Here is a 27985-nt window from a genome sequence, read left to right as displayed (position 1 = left end):
TGTGTCAAGTACAAAACTGGGGATAGTCCCTACCCTCTAGCTTACAGTTGAATGAGAGACACAGCATACAAATAACTGCTCAAGCTATATATATGTATGTATACATATATACATATATGTAATCGATTTATATATAGATATAATTGGTTTACATATGCATATATGTATATGTAAACAGTTTATATACTTTATGGTCAGTGTTTTATTATCCTCACGATATTTGTGAAACAGAATTGGGGAGGAACATTTAGGGGAAGTGAAAAGAGTAACAGACTAGAGGGGTAGGTAGAAAGATATCTAAGCAGAGTGTAAATTTGTGAAGTGGTGACCTGTAAAAGCTGATGCAGAATAAAGGAAGAAAACAATTTATACAATAACAACGTTATAAAGAAAAACAGCTCTGAAAGATTTTAAAATTCTGATTAGTTTAATGACCAAGCATGATACCATAGGACTAACGAAGCATGCCACCCACCTCCTGAGAGAGGTGATAGATCCTAGATGCAGAATAAGAGACATTTTTGGACAGAACCAAAGCAGGAATTTGTTTTGCTTGACTATACATATTTGTTATAAGGGCTTTGTTATTTTTTTCCCAGTGGGGAATCGGGTTCAGGGAGCCAGGGGGAGTATGGATAGAATAGCCCAGAAAAGAAAAAAAGATTGTACAGTGGCATTAATATGTACCTAGGGGAAAGGGGGCCTGAAGAGGGAGCTGAAGGGGTAAGGATGAGGTTGTCCTATAAAAGGTCAGGAAGTAATGACGTTCTGGGAGGGAGATGTCAAAGGGATTGTCAAAATAATTGCAGGATAGTTGCTTTTCTTTGCTTTTCTAAAGTGTTAAGAATCTCATCTTCTGCAACGGTTTTCCTAACGTGAGTGGCTTATCTTTAGGATTGCCCTCTATTTATCCTGTCTATAGGTTGTTTGTACATCGTTATTTGCATGCTGTCTCCTCTATTAGACTATGAGCTCTTAGAGATCAGGACCTTTTTTGGGGGCCATTCTTTGTATCCCCAGGGCTTTCAGCAATGCTTGTCACATAGCAGGCACTTAATAAAATTTTGTTGATTTGACTTTAACAAATTTATAAAAGACTTGGGCATGTGTGTATATATTTATACACGCATACATATATAATAAATATATCTACATATACACGCATTTCTATCTATCTATCTATCTATCTATCTATCTATCTATCTATCTATCTATCTATCTATCTATCTAGTTAATTCAGTTGAGCTTCACAATTATCTGCTGAGGGGTGGGAGGGATGGGAAGGGGATAAGAAAGTCTCTCGTTCTACAAACAAGGACCAGAGAGGCTCGGATTTGCCCAAGGTCACGGGCTACAGGACCCCCAGGCTTCTGACACCTAGACTCTGCGCTCGCCTACACCAAGTAGAGGGAGAATCATGAATGATTCCGGGGTTGCTCATCCCTTCAGGATAGGGGAGCGCAGGTGGCATTTACCCAGTAGGAAGGAGAGAGCTTTGGGCAGCTGCTCCGGCCAGGGAGAGGTAGGAGCCCCCGCAGCTCCCTGAGCCTCCTTAACCCGCGCGGGGAGACAGCGGCCGTGACTGCCGGGCTGGGCCGGGGGGCGGGGACACGAGGGGAGGGGGGCGAGGAACCGCGCGGAGGCCGGGGAGGAGCCGGGGCCTGCAGCGGATCGCAGCCGGAGCCCGAGCCGAGCCCGGGGACCGCGCGTATGCTCGCCAGTTCCCCCGCTCCCGCGGAGTCTGGATAGCGTGGCGTCTGGGGGTAGCGGCGCGGGTAGCCCCGCGGGCCCCGGGGGACGAGGCAGCCAGGCTGCCGCCGCTACTCCCCCCGCGCCGAGCTCTAGTCCGAGCCCGGAGCCGCGGCCTCCCTGCCCGGCCAGCCGGGCAGCCCCAGAGGAACGCCAAGAGCGGCGAGACGCCGCGCCCGGGGCGCCCGGCCGGCCTCCGCGGGACCGGAGACCCCTAGAGCCTGGGTCGTGCCCCGGGGGAGCGCGTCCCACCCCGGGAAGCAGGGCACCCTCCTTCCCAGCCTCCTGCGTAGACACATTCACTTCTTAGTTCCAGACTTTCGGGGCAAAGGGGGAAAGGAGAAAGGCGTCCTGCGTCCTCCCCCCTCGTGCCCGCCCTCCTTTGGCGAGAGCCGAGAAGAGTGCTGGATTCCGAAGCTGAGAGGACACACCGGAGCAGTGCGAATTCAGATTCTTCCCAGACTCAGGAAGGGGAAACAACCTCCCCGCCCCAACTCTCCGGGCTTCTTCCTAGCTCTTAGAAAGTGGAACGGGGCAGTGCCTCTCTCCTTAGTTCTCCAGCTGGCAGAAGAAGTCCCTCACCCCTGAAGGAGCCAGTTTTGAGGGGAGGGGGACTCTCCCAAAGGGGAGGAGACAACCCCAGGTTGGGTGAGGCTCCTCCCCTTCTCCCCAGGACAACTGACAAGGCGTGGGGGCTCTGCCACCTCCCGCAGGTAGGACCTCCTTCTCCTCCTGCTCTTGCTCCTTCCTCTTCTGGGGGGACTCACCTTCCCACTCCAGCTTGGGGAACTCGGCAAAGCCCACGGAGTGCTACTGAGGATGGGGTCCTTGGCCTGCCCTTAAAGAGAGAGATCCCCCCAGCCCCAAACACCAGTGCCAGGTGGTTCCCTTCCTTTGCCTGGAGAACCTCTGAGGCAGGTGAGTAATGTCTGTGGTCAATGTTCCCCTTTCCTCCTCTGACTCTTTGATGTACTAAGTGGATCAAGAGGGTGGAGGGCCAGCATTTGCTTTTGACAGCTAGGAAGATCTTTCTGGACCAGGGAGTTGCAGTAGGGTCCAAGGAATGCATACTTGGAGAATAGATCTAGAGATGACAAATGGATCCTGGGAGGTGGAGCTATTGAAGCTGTTGGAGTATGGCTCCTATTGCCAAGGCTCTGGGAAATGGGTTCCCTAGAGTTTGGGGAGAGGAGAGGTGGAATTCTTTCCTCATCCCCAAATAGATCTTGCTGAGCACGCTGAGAAGCAAGGGACTGGGGAGAAAGGGGCAAACAGAAAAGTGCTTCCTACAGACTATCACCTTCAGCCCATCTTGTTCTCAGGCCAGTACAACTCTGGATTTGACTTCCATTCACCAAGCATTTCTTAGGTGCTTGACTTGGGCCTGACAGGCCCAGGATGGGCACACTTAGATAGATGCTAGATTTCTGTGTTTGTGTGTCTAATGTCTAAATCATAAACCTTCCAGAGTAGGGGGTCCCAAGCTTGGAAGGCTTGTAGTCACATGCAATTTTAACATCCCCTTCATTCCACCCCAGCCCCTTGTGTGTCTAGAGATTTTATTTTGTGTAACATAATCGTAGGATGATCATCATAGGATGATCATCTAGAGAGATCTAGATCAACTAGAAGAGACATCTGAGATCCTCTTATGAAACCTCTTCATTTTACAAATGAGTTAACAGAGGTTCAGCCAGTGAAGGGATTTGCCTGGAATCTCACAGATATTAAATAGCAGCATTGAGATTTTAACCCAAGGTCTGCCACTTCAAATCTAGCTATCTTTGCACCATTCTATGCTGCCAGTTGTTTTAAGATTCATCATTGTCCAGGAGTCCCATCAAAGTCATATCTGGGTATCTCTCTGTGGCTGTGAGGGTGGAGACAGTATCGTGGAAAGCTCTTCTCTTCTGCATCTCCATCACAGAATGGGGTCCATGCCCTCTCATAGTTCATAGAAACTATTGTTGGTATTTAGAAGTCATCTAGTCTAATCCCCTGATTTTGCTGATGAGAAATGGGGACAAGAGAAGTTATGTGACTTGCCTAAAGACTCAAAAGCTGATAGGGGACCTGGGTCTCCGTTAAGCCCAAAAGAAATATGGGAGACCTGGGATTCAGTAGACTGCAAAGGCTTCAGGAGAGCTGAAGCTCCTGAGTTGAGGTCCCTCCCTAAAGAAGGACCTACCCCACTGTACCTCAGGGCTTCAGTCACACTATGACTGTGCTTTAGGTGAGAGCAAGTATGTTTTAACCGGAAAGGGAGCTGTAGAGTCAGCACGAAGTCCCCTCCGAAGAATCTTTCCATCAAGGAGATTGTGACCTCTAAGAAATGTCTTCAATTAAGGTTCACTTCACAGAAGCCTCAAACAGCTTCTTTCTGGTTCTCAACCTGGGGTCAGTGCTCCCCAACTTGTCTACAAGCCCTTCTTAGAGTATTAACAGTGAAGTCCCAGTTGTGGTAGAGCAAACATTGTTCCAGAAGAGCAGGGATTCTCTCTTGTTGACCCTTAAACTGTCTCAAGCAAAACTATCCCTTCAGGAGATCTGTAAACCTCGACCCCTTTTTTCTCTTTTGTCCTCTGGCTCAGTTAGCTGGGTGACTCCAAGCCTGTCAGGCACCTTATCTTTTTCTGAAGTATTCTAGCCTTTGCCCTTTGTCCACTCCCATCCATCCCAGAGCATAGCTGGGTGTGGAAAAATAACTCTGGGTTCTTACTTTTTCCTCCTGCTTTTCTACCTCTAGATGATCTAGGATTGGGCTCTCTAAGCTCCTGAAATTGCTTCTTCACTCAGGGGTCAGATACCTCTGAATAGCATTCTATAGCCTATATCTGGTGTGAGGAATGGACTCATATCTGATGATCCTTGGCCAAGGAGCAGGATCTTCCCCAAAGGGGACTGGAATATTGTGGAGTAGATTTGAATAGAAAGCTAATATTACTGTAGGATGCATGTAAGCATGATAATTCAAATGTATATCTTCATGTGTCTCTGTCTGGAGTATGTATATGTGTAGAGGTATATATCTGGGTGTGACTGAACCCAATGCTGCATATACAAGGGTACCTAGAATCATGTTTCTAGCAGATCTATACATGGGATGGACCTTTTTGAGTCCCGGTGACATGTAGACACACAGAGTAGAGTGGGGATGGGGAATGCCCTTTGTAGTCCGACATCCTCATGAATGATAGCAGAGCAATAATCATAAACATCAGAGTGGCTCAGGTGGGACTCAAACTCCCTAGAGCTTTGGGAGTGATAGGAGAAGGCTCTCTAGGTTTGGAGGTCACCCAGAGATATTCCCAAGAACTTTTCATTCTGGCAAGATCCAACTTTGCTCTGATAGCTTCTCTCTTCTCCCAGAACACCTGACCATCTAGTCAAGAATAAGAATTATTCCACTGCCTCAACTGCATGGGGGAGCTGGATCACAGCCCTACTTAAAATGCTACCTTTCTGTCTGACCCTAAAATGGGAGCAGGTAGAATGATGACTTTGGTGAATGGCTGTGGATTTAGAGATTGATCTAATGCAGCCCCCTCATTTTACAGCGGAGGAAACTTGACATGGAGGGTGGTTAGGTAGGTTGTTTATGGCCACATAGATAGTAAGTAGAAATTCTGGGTCTTGAACCCATGACCTCTACACTCAAGTTCATGAGTTCCTACAATTCTCAGGGTCATTAAGTGGATGCACTTTCTTAGGTAAACTCTTGGACCAGATCAGAGTTAGAGTGATTCTAACTGAAGGAAAACTAGGATGAACCCTAATAACTTGACATCCAAGATGAACCCTGCAAGTTTTAGGTTTTTATATTTTGTCCTGTCCCCATTTCCTTCCTCCCTCCCTTCTCTCCTTCCTTTTTCTTTTCTTTTTTTTTCCCCCTCCTTTGGTAAAGGTCATAAAACTAGTAAGTGTCTGAGGCCAGATTAGAACTCAAGAAAATGAGTCTTCCTGACTCCAGTGCTCTATCCAGTGCCCTACCAGCCACCTCTGACAACATCTATTTGCCTAAGTATATTTGTGAGAGGCAGCCTAACTGTGTTGTAAAGAGCTTTGAATTTGGAGTTGTGTCCTGAGCCTGAATCCCTACTCTGACACTTAAGAGCAGTGAGATGTTGGGCAAGTGCTAGGGCCAGTCTGTTTCTTCTGTAAAATCATGATTATTAACTCACAGTAAACTCAAAGCTTAAAGAGATACAAAAATGTGATTAGGGATGGTCATTTTATTAGGGAGGTAGTTAGTGTTGGGGTAGTGGACGAAAGAGCTGATTATGGAGGTAGCTGGATTGAGAGCCAGGCCCAGAGACTGGAGGACCTGGGTTCAAATTTGGCCCAGACACTTCATCACTTAACCCCCATTGCCTACCCCTTACCACTATTCTGCCTTCAGAAGGTAAGGGTTTAAAAAAAAAAAAAAAGAAGAAAAGATGCTAATTGGCATTGATGAGTGGGAGAAATTCTTCCCTGGGAATGTACTCTCTACACCAGTGAAATCATAGAACTGGAGAGAAAATGTTTATAAGGAAGCTTAGAGTGATGAAAAGGGGCAGAGGGGAAGGGAATAAGCATTTTATTAAGCACCTACTATTGGCTAAGTGCTTTACAAATGAAAGAAAGCTGGCCTTAAAAAGACCTTCATTTAAGCCTGGTCTCTGTGACCTGCCTGACTGTATGTCTGAGGTAGGTCATTTAACCTTGTCAACACTTCAGGCAATAATACCATCAGGCTGCAATTTACCCAACAGATGATCAACAGCTTAACTCAGAGCTCCCTATACCATTAAAGTCATAGTTCCAAGGCAGAAAAACCTTAGTAGTAAAAATATTAGGAATATTTAGCAACCTCTCTAGTATTTATGAAAGGAAGAAATCTCTTTTCTACTACCTCTTCTTATTACCCTTAGAAATCCTGTTGATGGAGGGAAACTTGTCCTTTTAAAAAATCAATTTTTTAATGAAAAAAACTATATATTTCTCTTTGCACCTTTCCCTTATTGGGGAAAAAAAAAAGAAAAACAAAAACCCTTGTAAGAGATAACATAATCAAGTAAAACCAATTCTTCTGATGGTCCTCTCCAACAAATCTATTTGTCATTTTGCATCTTGTGTCCATGACTTCTCTGTCAGAGGTAGGGAAGGTGACCATCTCTTGACAACCTTTTTCCGGCTCCTGATAAATATTACTTCTTGGTTTCCTGGCCCAAAGGGTAAGAGTATGTGGCCCTGCTTAGGTTCAGCACAGTAACATGAATCCCCCCCTCCAATGACTGGGCTAGTAATATTGGGGGTGAGGATGATGAAATGGTAGCCCTTTGTATTTTTTCCTTCCAATCATAACCCTGATGATTAGGCTGGTGCCATTATCTGGAGAGCATGAAGCCTATGATAGACATGACCTCAGGAAGGCTTAATGACTTACATCATTGGGAAATGGGATGAATTTCTGGTAGGGATGATTGCCTGGCCCTCTTTAGTGTTTTGGATTGGGAGGAGTGACAAGGTATATTTAGGGAGGTGACAGCAACATTGCGAATAGAATTGAGGTGTCTTGACTGTCATGTTTTTGCTACTGAGTCACTTTTATGGAAAGCAGGAGGGTGTGGGGAAGATAGGATGGGTTAAAGGAGAATGGGGAATGGAGGACCTGAGAGCCGTAGGCAGGTGTTGCTGTAGAGAACACAACCGTTGGCTGGGGACCCCTTCCCCCAGGGGAACTCATGCTCACCCTATCTGTGAGCAGCACTGAAGAAAAATCCACCCCCCCCTCTCCCGGGAGTTCCCCCTCCTGCTCCTTCTCCAGGCTAGGACAGTTTTTAATGGAATTCTAGGTGTCTCATGGAACCCTTCCTTGAGCTCCTCCACAGAGACCAGAAATACATCAGCAGATCTTGGGCTCTCCTAGCACCCGTCTGGAGAAGCAGGGAGTCCTGACCTCCTGAGAATGGAATGGAGTTCTCCCCCCCCACACACCCCCTACACACACACACAGAGCCTGCTGTTTGGCTGGGGTAGGCTGGAGAGGCCTGGCTTCTGGCTTTGGCCCAGCCTGTGATGGCTGTCACAGCTGCCCTGCTCCCTCCTGGACGTGGCAGCTTTCTGGTTTGGTGAGGTGCTGGAAGACCTCTGGGTGCCCGAAAAGACTCGGGGCCGGCCCCTTTGCATTTCCACGGGATAGATGGGGTCCAGGGATCAGAGGCTGGAGGAGAACTCTTCCTCGTGCTATTTATAAACGCGGCATATTTTCCCAGACTGTCGGCTCTTGGGTTGCAGTTGTGTCCCGGCTGCTCAGACCCCTGAGGCACTAAGGTGTTTCCTTCAGCTCTGGGGAGCCGGGCTTTCACTTTGCATGGCCGCCTGGGTGTGTTTTTCATGTGGTTGTCAGCCCTGGGTGCGTGTGTGTACATGCACACAACGCTCAGGTGGGAGACTCCCTCGGTGGAAAAGGGCAAGTAGTGGGGATTCCTGCGCCGGGGAGGGGGACAGGGCATCTACTGGAGGGGACGGATTGTCGTTTTCTTGGAGGCAATCTGGGGTGAAGGGCGGCGTGGAGCTGTTAACAGCACTAGGCACGGGAGTAGCTGGCTCACGAGGAGAGATCACATTCATGAATGGCCCAGCCCAGAGTGACCCTGGACACATTCCAGCGCAGGCTCTTCTGAGGAGTGACCAGGCGGGACTCTAAGCTAAGGGGGAGCGGGTAGAAACCTGTTAGGCGGCCCTTCCCGAGGGGTACGGATGCTCTCCTCACCGTAAGGGGAGCGCGCCGCGGGGATTTCTAGAAGCCTCGTCTAGCTCTACAGGTGTCACCCATCTTTCTTCATTTTCCATCACTGAGGCTTCACCCTCCGGGAGCTGCCTCCCAGCTCTCGAGAGGGCCCGGGCTGTGTGGGCGGCGGGAGGGTTTGCAAACCCCAGCATGGGCGGCCTGCCTGCGATAAGAGGCTGCATGGGGCTCAGGCAGGGTGCGTGCCTGGCTGCGAAAGAAAAGGAGTTGGGCTCATCACCCCGGAGTGGCTATTTTTAGCCAGCCTGTCTGATTGTTACCGGTGCTCACGCAGCTGGGTGTCTCCCTGGCTCAGTGAAGCCTTCACGCCGGGGCGGTGGGAGGTGCCTCCCTGGGCTTTTTCCCCGTGTGCGCATGTGCGCGTGTGTGGGCGTGTTTGCTCGGGGGCAGTTAGAGATTTCTTGTAGCTGTAACTTCCCTCCGTCGTGATGTAGAGTCCAGTGTGTGTGTGCCCAGTATCTTTTATTTGTGGGCATGCTCACTCGTGTCCGTGTTCCGTGCCCAGTGAGGCGCAGTGGGCACGTGGGCTGGACTGGGAAGGTGGCTCCCTGCCCCACCGCCTAAAGGTTCTCAGTGGTAGATCCAGACCCAGGCTTGCTCCTGCCGCTCTAATCCTTCTGGTTTAGTTTAACAGTACTTGATCCGAGTCCTCACTGAAATTTACCCTGTTTACCTTTGGTCCAACCACCCAGTTGTCCAGGACTCTGTGTCTATTTGTAAAACAAGGGCTTCCTGTTTGAACCTTTCTGCTCGATGTCTAAAACAAATGATTCTGGGGGCTGGTTAGCTCTCCTTTCTGGTTGGCGGTTCTTAAAGGGTCCCCAAGACCCTTACAGGGGGTTTGTGAGATCGAAACTATTTTTATAAAAAGCCAAGACATTATTTGCACAAGAATACTTCATTTTTTCCAACTATGTATCTTGTGAGGCCAGATTTTCCCAATACATTTCAACTAAAACAGGCCAGGTGCAGAAGATGGGAGAATCCAGCTTGTCTTCTCTTTAGCCAAAGTTTAAGAGGTTTGAAAAAAAAAAAAAAAAAAAAGTAAAAAGATACCATTCTTCTCACTGATTAAAAAAAAAAACAAACCAACCGAACACCTTTACCTTCTGCCTTATTTTAAGTTATAAGCCAGAAAAGTGGCAAGGACTAGGCAATTGAGGTTAGGTAACTTGTCCAGGATCATGCAACTAGGAAGTGTCTGAGGTTAGATTTGAACCCAAGTTCTCCTAATTCCAGGCCTGGCACTCTATCCACTGTGCTACCTAGGGGCCCCTCACTAAATTTTGTTTTGTTTTATAAAATGCAATTATTTTCCACTAAAAATATTATCTACTTAACATCATGGCTTTTATTATTTTTGAATGAATTTACAATTTTTTAAATTAATGAGTTTTAATTACTAATATGGTAAAAATGAATAGATGTAACCCACCTAAACATAAGTGTTTTGGGTTCCTCAGTAATTTTTAAGACTATCAAGTCTCACCTGTTGTAGCCTGTGCCATTCTGATGAAACTGCTTGGTAGATGAGCTAAATCAGGTTGAATGTAACCAACAGGCCTCAAACCTATTGGCAAGTGAGGAGGATGTCTCCCCAAGCATGTGAAGACTTCCCTTAGAATGGGTGGATGAGAACAGTCTGTTCCAACAGCTATGAAGGTGGCTGAAACTGAGGTCTGTGGCCCTGAGAGCTCGGTCAGAAGATGCCAAAGTCATCTGCTACATTCCAGGCCATCACCAGTTGTCCTGGCTTTTGTCTTGCTTCTGGATTTGAATGACTGGAAGAGAGAGTGAGGCTGATGACTTTGTGTGTGCAACTCTGCCTTGCTTCACGAACCCTGTGATGTTATCTGTCCTCTTTGAAAACAAAGGATGGACGACAACTATAATTTTATTTTATTTTATTTTTTGGAATTTTATTTATTTATTTATTTGGAATATTTTTCCATGGTTACAAGATTCATGTTCTTTCCTTCCCCTCTAACTCCCCCTCCCAGAGCTGAGGAGCAATTCCATTGGGTTATACATGTATCCTTGTTCAAAACCTATTTCCATATTAACAACTACAATTTTTAAGAGACTGAAGGGATCTTGAGACCAAGAAGTTTAAGAACCACTGGTATGAACCCAGAAATGGAGAGAGTTGAGAGACTGGGCAGTTGTTTTGTTTTTTAAACCCTTACCTTCTTAGTATCAATTCTAAGACAGAAGAGTGACAAAGGCTAGGCTAGACTCGCTCAGGGTCACCCAGCTAGGAAGTGTCTGAGGCCAGAATTGAACCCAGGAAAATGATAGCTAGGAGCATGAAAATCCTTTAAGGGGTTGGGATTAGAATGTGCGCCCCAGGAGCTAGTGACCATTTAAGGGCCTGCGATGTGCCAGATGCTAGATGGTTGTGCCATGTGTCCTTTATTCATTCTGTTCTCTCCCCATCTGATCCCTTCCACAGACCCTGGTAGCACCATGGCTTCTGACCTGGAGAGCAGCCTCACCTCCATAGACTGGCTTCCCCAGCTGACGCTTCGGGCCACCATCGAGAAGCTGGGGGGAGCCTCCCAAGGGGGACCCCCAGGGGGGAGCCGAAAGTGCCCGCCTGGCTCCCCCACAGATCCCAATGCTACCCTGAGCAAGGACGAGGCGGCCGTCCACCAGGATGGCAAGCCTCGCTACAGCTATGCCACGCTCATCACCTATGCCATCAACTCCTCCCCGGCCAAGAAGATGACCCTCAGTGAGATTTACCGATGGATCTGCGACAACTTCCCCTACTACAAGAACGCTGGCATTGGCTGGAAGGTAAGAGCAGCCCCATCTGGCTCCGGCACAGCCTCAGAGGGACTTTTAACAAAAATCTTTTTCTCTTCCCCTCTGCTTTGCTTTCCTTTCTTTCCCTTTTTTTTTTTTTAAACTCTTAGTTTCTCTCTTGGAATCAATACTTATCAGTATTGGTTCCAGGGACTAGACCATGGGGATTAAGTGACTTACCCAGAGTCAAGCAGCCAGGAAGTGTCCAAGGCCAGATTTGAACCCAGGTCTAGGCCTTTATTATCTTTGCCAGTTGGTAAGCATTTCTTTGGCCCCTTTACTGCTAGGCCAGGCAAATTCCTCCAATGCCAGAATCCTGGACATAGTTCCCAGCTGCTTTCCCAACTTCCTCTCCCCATGTAGACCACTTTTGTCTTATCGTGCCTCAGGACACTGGTACCGTGGACTTCCTGCGTCTGCATTTCACACGGCCATCCTTACCTTGTTAAAAATACATTTTTATTCCTCTCTTCTGTCGTCATGCCCCATATACGTCCCATTATGTCCCAACATCCTTCCTGAACCCTCCCTTTTAACAAAGCATTTTTAAAAAAAGGGAAAAAATGTTTAGTGACCCCAGCCAACACGCGCCGTGTGTCATTCCCCGGCCGTGCCCCGACCCCTGGAGCCCCCCACTTCTTCAGAGAAGCAGCAGGGCCCTCTCTGTTCATCGGGGCGGAGCTTGGTCATTAGAATCTCACAGGATTCAGCTTTGATTTATTGTTGCAGGTCTTTCCATTTACAGCATTAGAGTTGCCTTTCTTGTTTTATGGGTCTTATTTATGTCACTTTGTATTAGTTCAGATCAGTCTTACCATGCTTCTCTGTATTCATTATATCGATTGTTTCTTATTGAACATAATATTCCATTATATTACTGCACCACCACTTTTTTTCTCTTTTTCTCAAGTCAAGACATCTGGTTTATTTCCAATTTTTTTCTACTATAAAAAAAAGGCCACTATAAATATTTTGGAGTATGAAGTCTTTTTATTATAGACCGCTTCAAGATCTTTAATCAGAAGTTATGGATATTTTTGTCCATTTTTATCATAATTCCAAATTGCTTTTTAAAATGTTTAGCTCAGTTTACAGCTTTGTCAACAGCGTGCCTCTCTTTCTATAATCCTGTCAACATGGACTCTTTCTATATTGTCTTTGCTGTTGATAAGCATATATGAGAAATATGTCAGTCCTAGAGAAAACTGACAGTAACCACATTCCCAGCAACTATAGCAGCTTGTCTTTCACACAAGCTACAGTGGGTAAGTTGTTGGAGGAGAAAAAGCTTTTTTTTTTTTAAATTTTATTTTTTAGAATATTTTTCCATGGTTACATGATTCTGGCTTGCCTCTTCTGGCAAGGAGAAGGCTCTGGGTCCTCACCAGTCACCAGGAAAAAATAGCTCATTTGTTAGTTGTTGAATGGGAATTGGATAGAGGTATATAGCTTCTTCACTTTTTAATCTCAAAAGGCTTTTATCAAGTGCTTACTAAGTATAAGGTAGATACAAAGAAAAAGTTATAGGTACAAAGAAAAGATGAAAAACAATTTTGGCCCTCAAGAAGCTTTCATTTTGGTGAAGGAAGGAGAATATAGTATTTATTTGTTTTGAACCTAAACACTAAACAAAAGAACATTTTCAAAATCAATAGAATACTAAAAGAGGATTCTCTATGAAACTGCTGATCTCCATTTCATACTTATTGCTTTAAAAAAATTAAATAATAAATTCTACATATGTTATGTGTGAAACTGTCCCTATTCTCTGAGGTACCTTCTGGACTTCTTTCTGTTTTCTTACACAGAAAAAATTGTTTCAATGACCCTAGAAAAGAAAAAAAATTCTTATAACCAAAAAGAAAAATTAAGCAAAATGAATCCATACAGTGGCCATGTTCAAAATGTTTCTTTTTGCACCTTCATTTCTCTGTACCTCTGAAGACATGCTTAGCCACTGCAAGGATCATAGTTTTTATGTCTTCCAAAGTTGTTGTTCTTTATAATTTTACTATTCTTAAATAAACTGTTCTCTTGGTTCTACTTACTTCAGCCTGTATCAGTTCATACTATCTAGAATTCTTTAAACTTGTCCCTAGCATCATTTCTTATTGATCAGTAATATTCCCTTTCATTCATTTATCATGATTTGTTCATCCATTACCTGATTATCTAAGATGCATATTAGGTACCCCCCCTTGTGTTTTTTTTCCTCTTTGCCCCTTTATTTATTTATTTATTAATTTTTTAAGCCCTTAACTTTCTGTGTATTGACTTATAGGTGGAAGAGTGGTAAGGGTAGGCAATGGGGGTCAAGTGACTTGCCCAGGGTCACACAGCTGGGAAGTGTCTGAGGCCAGATTTGAACCTAGGACCTCCCGTCTCTAGGCCTGGCTCTCAATCCACTGAGCTACCCAGCTGTCCCCTTTGCCCCTTTATTTTTCATTTTAGAATCAGAAAAATTTTGTTTTGCTTATAGCTATTAACTCATTAGTATTATCTTCCTTTCTTAACCTTGGGCTCCTGGCCTCCTACCTCTGATTTTTTGTCCCCTTATTGTGTTTGCTATATTTATGTGTGTTCAGACCTTTTTATTTGATTTTTTATTCAATCCTCTTTTATTTCTTTTAGATAAAACAAGGGTCAGCTGATGTTCAGCCCTCCCCTGCCCCTTCTTGCATATTTGTATATTCTTCTTAATTATGAGAAAGAGCAAGTTCCACCTTATTCTTCCTCTTTTCTCCACTGTAATATTGAAAAATTAATATTATACCAAATGTAATATGCTAAATATAGTATTTAGAAATTGGTTTAGAAATATAATATTAGTAAAAAATTGTTGTGGTCACTGTTTATAAAATAATTAACCCTTAAGTCACAACAATGATAGTAGCTTTTAACATAAATTTTAATATAAATGTAGTCTAAGAAAGAAATAAAGAGAGAAATAATAAAAAAAATATTTCCTAGCCTACCAGCCCATGAGAGTGTCTTCCGCCTCAGCCACGAACCTTCAGAGAAAAAAAAGACTCAGCCTTCTCTGTGATCTCATTTTTATAGTCTTCCTTCTCTACGTCACATCCTTTTCCTGTGTGTGGGTCTATCACATCTCAGGAACCAATTAAAGTCTCTCTGACCTGGACTTGTATGTTCTGGGTCATGCTCGGACTGGCTAGCTCGGAGGAGCAGAAAGTTCACGATCCTGGGAGGGAGGGCTTCTCTTTACACACCACTATAATATTCCTCTCCTCCTTCCTTTGTGATCCCTATTTTAAACATTCAGAAAAGAACCAATCTGTTTCTAGGATCTCTTGTTTTTCTTATTTAACTTCAATACCTTTTGAAGACATTAAAGTTCTAAAGGGACACATTTCTTCATCCCTTATGAATGTTTGCACTATTCCATCATATAGTGCCTTTTAATTGTTGTAATAAATTTACCTTTTAAAATTCTCTGGATTCTTGTACATTTCATAGTTCCTATTCAACTCTGGTCTTTTTTGTCAGGAATGCTTGAAAATCCTTTATTCCATTAAAAACACATTTTTCCCCCTATGCCCAACTTTGCAAGGTCAATTATTCTTGATTGAAAGCCTATCTCTCTTGCCTTTTGGAATATCATATTCCATTATCACTTCATGTTTATAGTAGAAGCTGCCAGCTTTTATGTGAATCCTGACTCTGGTTCCTTATATTGCACTGATTTTTTTTTGGATAGTTTTCATATTTTTTCTTTAGTGTAGGTGCTCTGGATTTAGTCTTTGATATTCCTGGGACTTATCTGTAGATTCTTTTTGCTTTCACTTTGCCCTTTGGTTCTTACAGACCTGGGCAGTTTTCACATATGGTTTCCTAAACTATAGTGACTAGGCTTTTTAAAAATAATGGATTTTAAGGAATCCAGTGATTCTGAAATTATCTTTCCTTGACCTGTTATTGATGTCAAATTTTTTGATGTCAGATGTCTTATATTTTCTATTTTTTTAATATTTTGATTTTATTTGAATATTTCATGGATCATGGAATTACCAATTTTTTTTAAACCCTTGCTTTCCATCTTAGAACCAATACAGGTTCTAATACAAGGCAGAAGAGTGGTAAGGGCTAGGCAATGGGTTAAGGACTTGCCCAGGGTCACCCAGCTAGGAAGTGTCTGAGGCCAGATTTGAACCTAGGACCTCCCATCTCTAGGCCTGGCTCTCAATCCATTGAGCCACCTAGCTGTCCTCTGATTTTTTTTTAATTAAAAAATTTTTTATTGAACAAACATTTTTTTTTCTTCCTTCCACTCCCATATTTCTACCAGGAAAAAAGAAAAAGAAAAATAAAAAAAGCAAGACCCTTGTAATAAATGCTCAAGGTTGAACAAAGCAAATTCCTACATTGGTCACGTCCAAAAATGTGTTTCATTCTGCATATTGAATCTATCATCCCTTTTTCAGGAAATAAATAGCATTTTCCAAGCCATTGATTTCTTTCTTTGTTTTAAAATAAAAACCCTTACCTTCTGACCTAGAACTGATATTAAGCATTAGTTCCAATGCAGAAGAGAGCAGTAAGGGCTAAGCAATTGGGATTAAGTCATTTGCTTACAGTCACACAGCTCAGAAGTGTCTGAGGTCAAATTTGAACTGGACCTCCCATTTCTAGGCTTGGCTCTCTAATCACCAAACCACTGATTTCTTTTTTGTCTTTTCTGGTTTTCAGGGAATCCATTAGTCGGGGCTAAGTTTACTTTCTTTTCTAAACTATTTATTTTCTCAATTCTTTCTTCCAGGGTTTTTTTCTATTTCAATTTTTTTTAACCTCTTACTAAATTTCTTCTAGGTAGTCATATAACACTTGTGAAGAGTCCATTTTTTCCCTTTTGAATTACTGGTTGCAGTTACAAAGTTTTTTATTTCTTCTTTTGGGGAATCTCCAGATTTACAATTTTTTATGTTGATTAATATTTTCTTTGATATACTTATTTTTCCAGTTCATAAATTGGGGCTTGATGCCATGGCGAATCTTCCCTAGCTCCATTGCTTTTTTTGGGTAGGATGTAGTCAGTCTTGCTTGGTTTTGCCTTAGGTTTCTACACTGATTTCTGCCTCCTGTGATTAGACTCCCCTGGATCTTTGAGGTTAACATCTTTAGGGTTTCTCTTGCTTCTCAGGATATAATATTAGGGTATTTTGTTATGAGTGCTGTAACAGCTCTGATTTTTTTTTTTTTTTTTGCTTTCAAGGTTTCTTACTTCTAAGGTCCCCTCTTTGGGACTTTTTTGGGAGAGCTTTCCTTTCACAATAGTGGCCCCATCTCCTATTACCAATAATTTCTATTTGATTCCTTGTGCAGTGCTTGGGTAGAAGAATTCACTTACTGCCTTTTTTCTCTTTGGATTCTGTGATCATTATTTAGTCTGGTGTGAACTTTAGGGTTTTGCTATGCAGTACGCAGAGGTGTGCAGAAACCAATTTTTGTTAAAATTTTAATGTGGGTATTTAGATCTTGGAAATTGGCAAATACTGTGAATCAGGGCTTGACTTGGTGGTGGAAATGTTAATACAGATTAAACTTAAAAATGTGTCATGCATTTTCAGATAGCTTGTTTTTAACATTTACCAGCACACTTCTGATAATAGATGAAAACTGGTTGACTTTACCCCTAGTTAGGGCAACCATCTCATCTGGGAGTTCTTCTTCACTTCTTAGTTACCAGATGTGTCTTGAAAATATGAGCCAAAAATTAGATATGGGACTTTCTTTTTCTTTGCACATGTTCTTTTTCTTTGCACTTGTCTGGGGATTAGTATGGCGCATCCTTTCAGTTGCTGATTTATGCTGCTTGTTTTTGAGGGGACAGAGAGGTTAGGTTCCTAGTTCCCTCTTACTCCTTTGTTTTTAATCCTTTTTCAAAAGTATTTGGTCATATTTTCTGTATATGCCCTTATTGTCATAATTTAACTCCAGTAGGAGTTTTCCCGGCCTGTTTGCTGTTGCTGTCTGACAGGTAACTTTTAACAATATAAATAATGACTCTAATCCTACCTTATATCTTTATTTCTATTTTTAAAGTCTTTATTGATGCTTTTTAAAAATTGCTATTAATTTCTCAGGATCCCCACCTCATAGAATACTTTTTTTCCCCTTCTAGGTTATACATATATTGCTACTCAAAACCTATTTCCATATTATTCATTTTTGTAATAGAGTAATCTTTTAAAACCAAAACCCCAAGTCAATACCCATATAAACAAGAGATAAATCATTGTTTTCTTCTGGATTTCTGATCCCACAGTTCCTTCTCTTGATGTGGGTAGCATTCTTTCTCATAAGTCCCTTAGAATTGTCCTGGATCATTGCATGCTATTAGTAGCAAGTATCACGTTTGATCATGCCACAATGTTTCAGTTACCGTGTATGGTGTTCTCCTGGTTCTGCTCATTTCACTCCACGTCAGTTCATGGAGGTGTTTCTAGTTCTTTTAGAAATCAAGCAGTTCATCATTCCTTATAGCACATATTCCATCACTATCATATGCCACAATTTGTTTAGCCATTCCCCAATTGAGGGACATCCCTTTAGTTTCCAATTCTTTGCCACCACAAAGAGAGCAGCTATAAATATTTTTGAACGAACAAGCCCATCCCCATTTCTTTTTATCTCTTTGGGATTGTAAAGGCAGAATAAATTATGGTTGTTTGGACTGAATATTCAAAGGGGTAGTCACCAGGAAATGAACATATCAATTCCAAATGATTTTTTAGCAATTTATTTATAAAACATAGGGAGAGAGTGAAAGTAGAGAAATGAGAAGAGGGCAGAGTAAGAGATCTAGCTTAACGAACTAGATTACGTGTTCAAGCCCTGGCTTTACTCCACCAGGGCTCCAGAGGCCCCAGCCAGAGGGCCTAAAGGTCAATTAACAAAGGTTTTAGCCACGAGGCCTCCTCCCAATCAAGGGACCCCTCCAGAGGCTAGTACCTCCAGGGGAGCTAAAGGAGGGAGTCAGCCTTTTTTCATTCACGTGGTAGTTCAAAGGGAGAGATTTAAGAACAGTCTCACCAAGTCCAAGGTCTCAGGTCCAATAAGCAGATTCCTCATCAGTTATTGGAACTCTGAAGAAAGAAGTAGTCCCACAGGAAGTTGTAAGTCCCTTTTAAAGGTGCTTCTTTCGCATCACTTCCTGTGCATTCCTCCCATTTTACATGTACCAATCACAACAATCACAACAAAGGCTTTGCTTAGGACTGCCTGGGGGCAGTTAGTTGATTCTGATTCGCCACCCATTCTTGTGCACGTGGGTCACAGACCTCCCCCACTTGAGAATTAAGTAGGGTGTTTACACTTTTGGTGATTTAATCTAAAAATGGGCAGGGTAGGATTAATCCCATCTTCACAGATACAAACCCAGTAGTGGTATTGCTGGATCGAAGGACATGCTTTCTTTTAAAGCCCTTTGGGCATAGTTCCAAATTGCCTGGAATACTCTTTTATAATGTGTAAAAATAGTTAACCAAACTAAAGCAACTTGGAAATTGTGAAAAAAAATTCTGAAAGTCTATCTCTCATTCTGCACAGCAGGCCATCTCTTCTCTTAAGTGAAGAAGGTGATATGGGTCCTCATCAAAGGTCTAAAGACAAGAGGGCTTGGTGCATTTATTAATTTAAGTTCTGCTATCATGCTTTCATTTATCTATGTGGTTTTATGGATACTCTTCTTTTATATCTATCACTTTCCAGTGACTCTCCCTCCTTCCCAGTGGAGCCCTCCCTTGTAACAAATAAGGCCAGCCAAGCAAAACAAATCTGTTATCTTTCAGCGTTATTATTTTTGTACCTTTACCTAACTCTGCTCCATTCTGTGCTTGGGCCCCTCAGCCCATCCCCTTGTGACTTAAGAAATGTTCTGCCTCATGCAACCTTAAAACTTGATTTTTTTTCCCTGTGTCCCTAGAACTCAATTCGTCACAACCTTTCTCTCAATAAATGTTTTCGGAAGGTGCCGAGACCTCGGGATGACCCTGGGAAGGTAAGTTGTTGCTAAAACCTTTGAGAAGAGTGGGAAGAATTAGAGAATGGTTAGTCACTGAGGCATCTTGTATATTTTAATGCCCCATAAGAGCAAGTAATGTTAATCAGACAATCACCTTTATTTTCTCAGTTTGAATATAGTTGAACTTGTGATGTTGCTCTAGAATTGGTGATTAAGGGGGACTGTGGAATCCATTTCTAGAGAGCTTTAAGAACAGTATTAACATTGGTACTCCTCTACTTGGAATACTTTAGTTTTTTCTTGAGACTTCTTGACCTTTATAGGTCATTTATGGCCAGTAATTTTGTGATGCTGTGTTGTTTTTTTTTAAAACAAAAAACCCTTACCTTCTATCTTTAGAGTCAGTACTGCGTATTGGGTTCCAAAGCAGAAGAACAGTAATGGCTAGGTAATAGGGGTTAAGTGACTTGCCTGGGGTCACACAGCTAGGAAGTATCTAAGGCCAGGTTTGAACCCAGGACCTCCCATCTCCAGACCTGACTCTCCATCCACTGAGCCACCTAGCTGCTCTCTGTGACGCTATTTTAAAAACTTTCTGAAATGATAAATTAATTTTATAAAAGAAAGAATACATTATTTTATTCATTTTATAAATAGGGATTTTTGAGGCCCCAAGAAAGGTAGGAATATGCCTGAGATCACAACAGGGAGAATTAAGTAAAAACTTCGTAACCTTTGGTACTATTTCCAACTTATTCCACCTGGTACTTTTACTAGCCCACATTGAGCTTGTAAATTATACCATTGAAATATCTTAAGAGCCTGCCTCCAGGCCATATTTGACATACCTAATGTTCCCTATTCAAGTTCTTTTCCCTAATATTAAACAGTACCTTGGAAAGATGACTTGAACCTTTCTTTGGCTATTTCTCTCTCTCACTCTTGGTACTATATACAGTGGAAACATGTCCCTTCTCTGCCCCAAGCTAATGATTTTTGCATCTTTTGGTATGGAATATGCTTTCAGGGCTCCTATTGGACAATCGACACCTGTCCTGACATCTCTCGAAAGAGGAGGCACCCACCGGATGATGAAGTAAGTTCTTGCCCTAAAGCATCTCTTGGACCACTTCTCACCTCATTTTTCACCCAAGTTGGTCAGAGCCCAAACATAGATAGACAGTGAATCCAAGGGTATTGGGAACATGCTTTCTCTGTACTTTTCTGATTTCCAACTTCTTATTCATTTTTACCAACATACAGCTGTCCCAGGACTCCCCAGAACAGGAAGCAAGTAAGAGCCCACGAGGTGTCCCAGGGAGTGGAGAAGCCTCCCTGTCTCCTGAAGGAAATAGTCAGATGTCACTGCAGAGCACCACCCCTATCACCAGCTTCAATCAGGTAGGGAAGAGATGAGATGCAGATTGAGCAGAGATGGAAGGGAAAAGGTGCAGGGATAAGGAGGAAGGGAGCAGGCAGAGGCTATGAAAAAAGAAAAAATGAGGGATGGGAAAGGAAGGAGAAAAGATGGAAACGTGAGGCAAAGCCAGAAGAGAAATGTAATAGTTACAAAAAAGGGGAGGACAGAAAAGTGAAGAGGAAGAAAGCAAGGGTGATAAGAAAAGGCATAAGTGAAACAGAGTAAGGAAGGAGAGAAAATAGGAGAAAGGAGCCAAGGAGAACAAAGAAGAAGAATACCTGAGAGAGAGAAAGGATAAAGGATCTCAGCTAGTTGAGAAAGACTGTCCTGGTTTTTCAGCTATGGCACTGACCTCTGGTTGCAGGGTTCGGGACCTGTGGATGGTGCTGTGGTTGCAGCTGGTGGTCCAGGACGAGATGGGGCTGATGGGCCACCTCCATTATATAGTACCAATCATGACTTCAAATTCTCCTACTCGGAGATAAACTTTCAGGATCTGAGCTGGTCCTTTCGAAACCTTTACAAGTCCATGCTAGAGAAATCTTCCTCTTCCTCTTCCCCTCATGGTGAGTCCTTGGTTGGAATGGGAGTCATAGATTCTAGTCTTTCTTTGTGACAAAAGGTTGTCTCTTTGTTGCTTTTTGAGCAAGAGAGAGATGGAGACTTGTCAGGGGGCTAAACAAGATGAAGATGTTTGGAACAGAGCACTAACTTAGTTCTGATGAAGAACTTTCTTTAAAAAGTTTTGTCGGTGACTTTTAAAAATACCACCATCATTTTTCCTTCTTTTTCTCTCTGTCCCTTTAAACAAAACAAAATAAAATTCAAACATTGGCACAAAGCCAGCCAGTGACCATGACTGAGAATTTACATGACATTCCACCTCCTCCTGTTTGTACAGTGTCATTGTTATATAAATTGTTCTTATTCTGATCACATCACTCTGCATCAGTTCAAACAAGTCTTTCCATATTTCTTTAAAACCATCCTTTTCAATATTTCTTGTGACACAAGAATATTTCATTACACTTGTATTCCATAATTTGCTCAAAAATTTCCCAATCCATCCCCTCAATTTCCAGTTTTGTTTTGCAACCATAAAAGGAGTGGCTATAAATATTTGGGCACTGGCAGGTATTTTTCCTTTTTCTTTGAACTCTTTGGGGTGGGGTATAGGCCTTGTAGTAATAACATAAGAGTGCGTGGAGTCTTTAAACTTTTTTAAGCAGAGTTCTAAATTGCTTTCTATAGTGGCCAGACCAGGTCACAGCTCCATCAACAGTGCATTAATGTCACAACTCTCCTGAGTGTTACTTTTCAGTTTTTCCAGGAATATGATTATTCAGTACACAAATACTGACTCCTGTCAGAATATTGTCCTCAAATATTGAGTTGGAGATGAACATAGTCTGGTTAATCACAGGATGAGTCCTGCCAGTCATTGAGGAGATGGACCCCAGAGGGCAGTGTTGTCACTGAAGTAGTACAGCATCATCTCTCCTGAGAACAAATTAATTTGAATAGAGGAGCTTTGAGGCATCTTTGGAGTCGGTCATAGTTCTCTGTATGTGCCCTTTTTTTTCAGGAGGGATCCTGTATATTTTAATGTCTCATAAGAGGAAGTAATGTTAAGGAGGAGGGATTGGATTGGGGAATTTCTGAACAAATTATGGAATACAAGTGTACAGTGACAGCAAGCAGAAGTACAAGCATGGAAGGGACAGAAAGATGAGGAGAGGGGCCAAGTGTGGGATAGAACAGCCACATTTCCATAGTGATGATTTGTATTCAGTCCTTAATTTACCTCCCAATGGGCCCCTTTTGACTTTCGAGCCCAAGCTGATTTGTAGTTCTGGGTGGCTATCCTGAAAAGATGGCATAACATGGTTTGGTCCTACATAGGACTTTGCTGGTGCCCCAGGAAGCTCTACAAGCTCTTAACAGCGCCCAGCACATGGCAGGAGCCTGGTAAAATAAACTGACCATCGGGCTCGTGCCCAGCCCTTGTTGGGTAAACATTAGCTGCGAACACATGGACTGTGCGCCTCGGTCCAGCTCTGAGCTCTGCCTCCTCCCACAGGAGTCTACGAGATCTTACGGGTATTCTTCCCAGCCCTTGTTACTTTGCGATCTGCCCACCTTGCTCGGGATGCCCCTGTCACTTCTTTCTTCCTTCTCTGCAGGTTTCTCATCTCTCCTGGGGGACATGCAGCCTTCCAATCACAACTACTACATGTACCAGCAAGCGCCCCAGCAGCAGCAGCCCCCCCAGCAGTCTCAGCAGCAGCCACCAGCACAAGGCCCTTCCTCCGTAGGGGGGACCCCTTCACTGCATACTCCCAGCCCCGAGGGCTGCCCCCCCCCAGGAGGGAAGCAGCCCGGGGCGGACAGCTACGGAACACCCTCTGTGATGGCCATGCACCCGCCCCCACTGCAGCATGTAGGCTACCATCCCCATCAGCATCACCCCCACCCGCATCCCCCCCAGCAGCCGCCACCCCCCCAACAGCAGGCCCAGTCCCAGGCTTCCATCAACAGTACTGGCTTCGGTGAGTAAGAATGGCGAGGAACGGTCCTCCTGCTCTGTGGCTCTGCAGGGAGCCGGGGGCCTGAACTCATTTACTTATTGGTATAATGGAGGGAATCATACCTCACTGCATGTTCTTAATGGAGTCATTAGAATCAAATATGATATTGTATGTAAGGCACTCTCTGAACCTTAAAGTCTTTTTTTGTAGCTGAGTTATTACTATTATTACTTTTTAAATTTTTTAAAAAATATTTTCCCATAGTTACACATTTCATGTTCTTTCTCTCTCCCCCAAACTCCCCCCCCCCCCCCCGCAACTCCCTTAGCGGACACACAATTCCACTGGGTTTTACATGAATCCTTGATTAAGGCCCAATTCCATATTATTGATTGTTGGACTAGAGTTATCGTTTAATGTCTTCATCCCCAATAATATCCCCATCAGCCCATGTGTTCAAGCAGTTGTTTTTCTTCTGTGTTTCTCCTCCCACAGTTCTTTCTCTGAATGTGACTAGTTTTCTTTCTCATATAGCTGAGTTATTATTATTATTTGTTAGAAAATTAAACCTGGGTCCCATTAAAGTTGGGTTTTGTGTCATGGACCTCTTTGGCAGTCTGGTGAAGCCTATGGACCTCTTCTCAGAATAGCATTTTCTTTGTTTTGTCTTTAATTCATAATAAAAGAAAATGTTATGTTTCAGTTAGAAGTTAGTGAAAATGGAAATGTATTCATTCCGAGATCCTCTGAAATTGAACCATAGACTCTTTCAGAGGGGCTTGTTTACCTCAGGTTAAGAACCCCAGCTTTATAAAGGTTTTTTTTCCCTCACTTCTTTTCTGAGCCCACCAAATCCCACAATATTCCCCCCTAAAGGGGAAGATGCTACTTAAAGCTCATTATTCATAGTATAGAATTTTTGAACTGGCTAGAATCCTCCCACACTTCTGATCTCAGGCTAAATGGGGCCTAAACCTTTCATTTGGCTCTCCTCTTCTTAAAGATTTGCAGGGAAGGCATTCCCTGACTTCATTTATATACGCTTAATAACCTATAAGTGACTCTGCAATCATGTTCATCATAATTACTACTCTCAAAGCTCTGTGCAGTTCCACATCTGACTTCACCTAATTTTACCCCTTGTTCCTTCTGTGCAGCATTTCCTTCTGACTGGTGCTCCAACATTGACTCCCTGAAGGAAAGCTTCAAGATGGTTAATCGGCTTAACTGGTCCAGCATCGAGCAGTCCCATTTTTCAGGTTAGTGGCCACAGGGAGAAACCTGAGGCGAGAAGGTGCCATCATCTTTCTAATCTCCCTGGTCTGAAACCCCAGAATCCTCATCATTTATCCCAAGTATCTAATCAAGTTGCCAAATCTTGCCCTTTTTACTTCCTCTATATCTCTTGTACTCACTTCCTTCTTTCTCCTCAAAGACTCCACTCTAGTTCAGGCCCTCATTAATTCTGTCCTGACTGTTACCCTCTTAGAATAAGCAGTTTCCTTCAAGACTCAAGTTTGTTTTCTGCATGAAATCTTTCCCATTTCCTCTGGCCACTACTCTAAACCTCCCAAAACAAAAAATACTCTGTTTCATTTTGTCTATGTACACCCCCCCTCACCCCTCCACCATGCCACTCCCAGTGTGTGGTCAATACTTAATAAATGCCTGCAGATTGATGGATTAGAGTTATTCTAACATTAAATCAGTTTATTATCATTACTGGGTTTTGCCCTACTAGAAATAGTCAGATTCCTTCTGACCAGTAGTCAGAGGAACTGGGTTCTAGCCTCAGATTCACCTCTGACTTTACATATGGTCACAAACAAGGCTCTTAAACTCCTCAGGCTTCTTTTCTCCAATCTGTCAAATGAGAGGGTTGGATGAGGCGGCTTCTGAGGTCTCTTCCAGTTCTACAGCTCAGAGCCCATGATCCTTTGACCTCTCTAGGCCTCATTGTCTCACCCACATAATTAAAATAATAGTAGGTATCTTGTGTTACCTCATAGTACAGTTGAGAGATCATGAATATGAATGCAAATGTATGTTATCATTGTTACTAGTTTTCAATAATGATAGTGATTTATACTGTACATACATTTAGTTTTTTACCTGTGGTGCAAAGGGGAAAAAAACAATGAAAGGTAATGGGGAAAGCCTAGGGCAGGAGCTGGGGTCTGTAAGACAGAAATAACAGGTAGGTAGGGGTAATCCTTTAGGGCCAGAGGTCATATGCCTTCCTTGTTTTGCAGAACTAATGGAGAGCCTCCGGCAGGCAGAAAGAAAGAACTGGAGCTTGGACCAGCACCACATTGCCAATCTCTGTGACTCCCTCAACCAATTCCTTACCCAGACTGGTCAGCTGCCCCACCCGGGGGGTCCCCACCAGCCACCACCCCCCACTAGAATTGCTGACACCTGTGCCCTGACCAGCGGCAAGCAGGAGTCTGCAATAAACCAAGGTAACAGGCAGAACCTGAACCCTGAGGGCAGGCAGAGGCTGGGGAGCTGACCAAGGTAGGGAGTGGGGAAGTGGATGGATGGGTAGGAGTAGTGACGGGGCATAGGAGAGCACAAGGATCTCCTGGTGTCCAGGCACTTGGGCCTGTAGATGTGGCAGTGGAATATTAACAGAAAATGATTCCTGCTTGTCTGGTGGAAGGAAGACTAGATTTTGCATCAGAACGCCCTGAACAGGGCCTGGTACGGTTGCTTAGTACTTGTGTGACTTTGGGAAACCACTTCACCTCTCCAGGCCTTATATTCCTTTTAAGATGAAGGAATCAAATCAAAGACCTCTGAGATCCCTTCCATCTATAAACCTACGATCACTCCCAAAGACCTTAATCTAGTTTGGAAAACAAAAGTATTTTGGACAGAAGAACTGGCTCAGGGTACATTTCTCTTGTACATCAGTCTTTCCAACTTGTTTTATGCCCCCCTTTCCCTAAAGGGGTTCAAGTGGCTCTGTGGTCCTGAGTAATTCATCATTTTTAAATGAAGGGAGCATCCTCCTAATGCCTTTGGTATTTCATAATCCTATTATTTAGGCCTTTTTATCCTTCTTGTCCAGTAAGTGAGGGCTGGTAGCTTTTGGAGAAGGTGCTTGGGTCAGTCCTTGCAGAGGTTTGTGCATTGTGATTGGGGAGAGCCTCATGTCCACAACTCTGCTTCACCCAAGTTATTTATGTCCCTGCTTTGCTGTTGTCATCCCATATGCCACCTCCTGCTCCCACTTCCCACCTCATAGTGTGGGAACAGTAATAAAATGAATACTACCATTGCTTCTGAAAAGAAGCAACAGTATCTTTTGGCTGCCCTATAGCTTTTCTCATCAGCCCTGTAACTCCCCAGACCAAAACGACCCAGCTGTGTTATTCCCTCTCTTCCCATTGGAATGCAGGCTGCTTTTGTATTTGTATCCACAGTGTCCAGTATACAGTAAGTGCTTAACAAATGATTTTTTCATTCTTTCCAGAAAGGGAAATATGGGGGGTTATTGTGGTAGCATTCTTCCATTGAAGTCAGTAGCTCTGCCCAAGACTTAATATGAACTTATTTGTCTCTTTCAGTGAACTCTTATGGGCACCCGCAAGCACCCCACATCTACTCTGGCCCTTCTCCGATGTACCCCATCCCTACCCAGGACTCTCCAGGATATAATCGTCCAGGTAAGTCACAGTTAGCTCATTCAGTCACCAAGAAGAAGGGGAATCTCTTTGGCTGGTGATTTCCTTTTTTTCTTTGTACTTTTTTTTCCTAATAGCCTTCAGAGGGCTTTTCAGCACTTTACCTGCTGTGGGGCGAGAGAGGTTTTTGCAATATGCTTGCAAGAGTGCATCTTGGCATTTTTAGGAGGAGACTATTCACCTATAAAAGAGAATTTTATGATCTTTTTTTTTTAAAGGGTAGATTTCATTTAGAGCTAGTTCTTTTTTTAATGAATAAAAAGGGAATAAAGAATGGATAATATCAAAGCAATAGACAATCTAAAACAGTTTATATTAGGCTTTCAAATGTGTTCAGTTTGAAACAGAAACAAAAACTGGTACCCATTGACAGTACCTTTGTACCAAGATCCGATCTTTCCCTTCCCATTCCTTGTCTTTTCCTCCTGGTCAGCTCAGCACTGCTACCAGCAACTTCAAAACCATTTGGTTAGCAGAGAGGAGAAAGCCCCATGTTACCCTGAGGAATATACATAGTGGTTAATTCACCTGCAGATAACTTGAGTTGGCTGTATTTTACCATCTAAGAAACCTTAAGAGAGTAATAAATAACTAGACAGGCACGTGCAGTGGTTGGTGCTAGTTTCAAGGCCTGCTCTGGAGTGGCGTTTCTTCTGCCAGCTAGAGGGAAGCAATGACTTGCCATTCCTTCTACCTCTTCCTTTTCCTCTCAACAGCGCACCATCTGGTCCCCCGGCCATCCGTCCCACCTCCTGGTTCCAATGAGGAGATCCCGGATGACTTCGACTGGGACTTGATCACTTAGTGCATCACAGACTGAAGACCCCAGGGCTAGTGGTGGTGAACCCCTGGGAAAGGATCTAGAAATAACCCCAGCCCAGCTCCCCTTCCCCCTGTCTGTACATAGATATATAGATATATAGATATATATCTATTTCCTCTTTTTCTTTTTTTTTTTCTCTTTGCCAGAGAAGCCACTGCAAGATGCTGCCGAAGATAAACCCTGCCTTCCCTGTC

The 27985-nt window shown here is 43.4% G+C and overlaps 1 protein-coding gene across 1 annotated transcript; it reads left to right on the top strand.

Annotated features, from left to right (window-relative positions):
* The first annotated feature begins 2593 nt into the window (after positions 1-2593).
* Positions 2594-27985, top strand: FOXJ2 (forkhead box J2). The gene is made up of 11 exons (XM_044678245.1): positions 2594-2667; positions 10995-11341; positions 19293-19367; positions 20359-20427; positions 20595-20732; positions 21116-21317; positions 22935-23300; positions 24437-24538; positions 25532-25741; positions 26852-26950; positions 27685-27985. The coding sequence occupies exons 2-11, from the start codon at positions 11009-11011 to the stop codon at positions 27771-27773; spliced, it is 1683 nt and encodes a 560-aa protein (XP_044534180.1). The 5' UTR covers positions 2594-2667; positions 10995-11008; the 3' UTR covers positions 27774-27985.

The sequence above is a fragment of the Gracilinanus agilis genome, chromosome 5 (assembly GCF_016433145.1).
Source record: "Gracilinanus agilis isolate LMUSP501 chromosome 5, AgileGrace, whole genome shotgun sequence".
Taxonomy (NCBI): domain Eukaryota; kingdom Metazoa; phylum Chordata; class Mammalia; order Didelphimorphia; family Didelphidae; genus Gracilinanus; species Gracilinanus agilis.
This window is presented reverse-complemented; position numbering and strand designations above follow the sequence as displayed.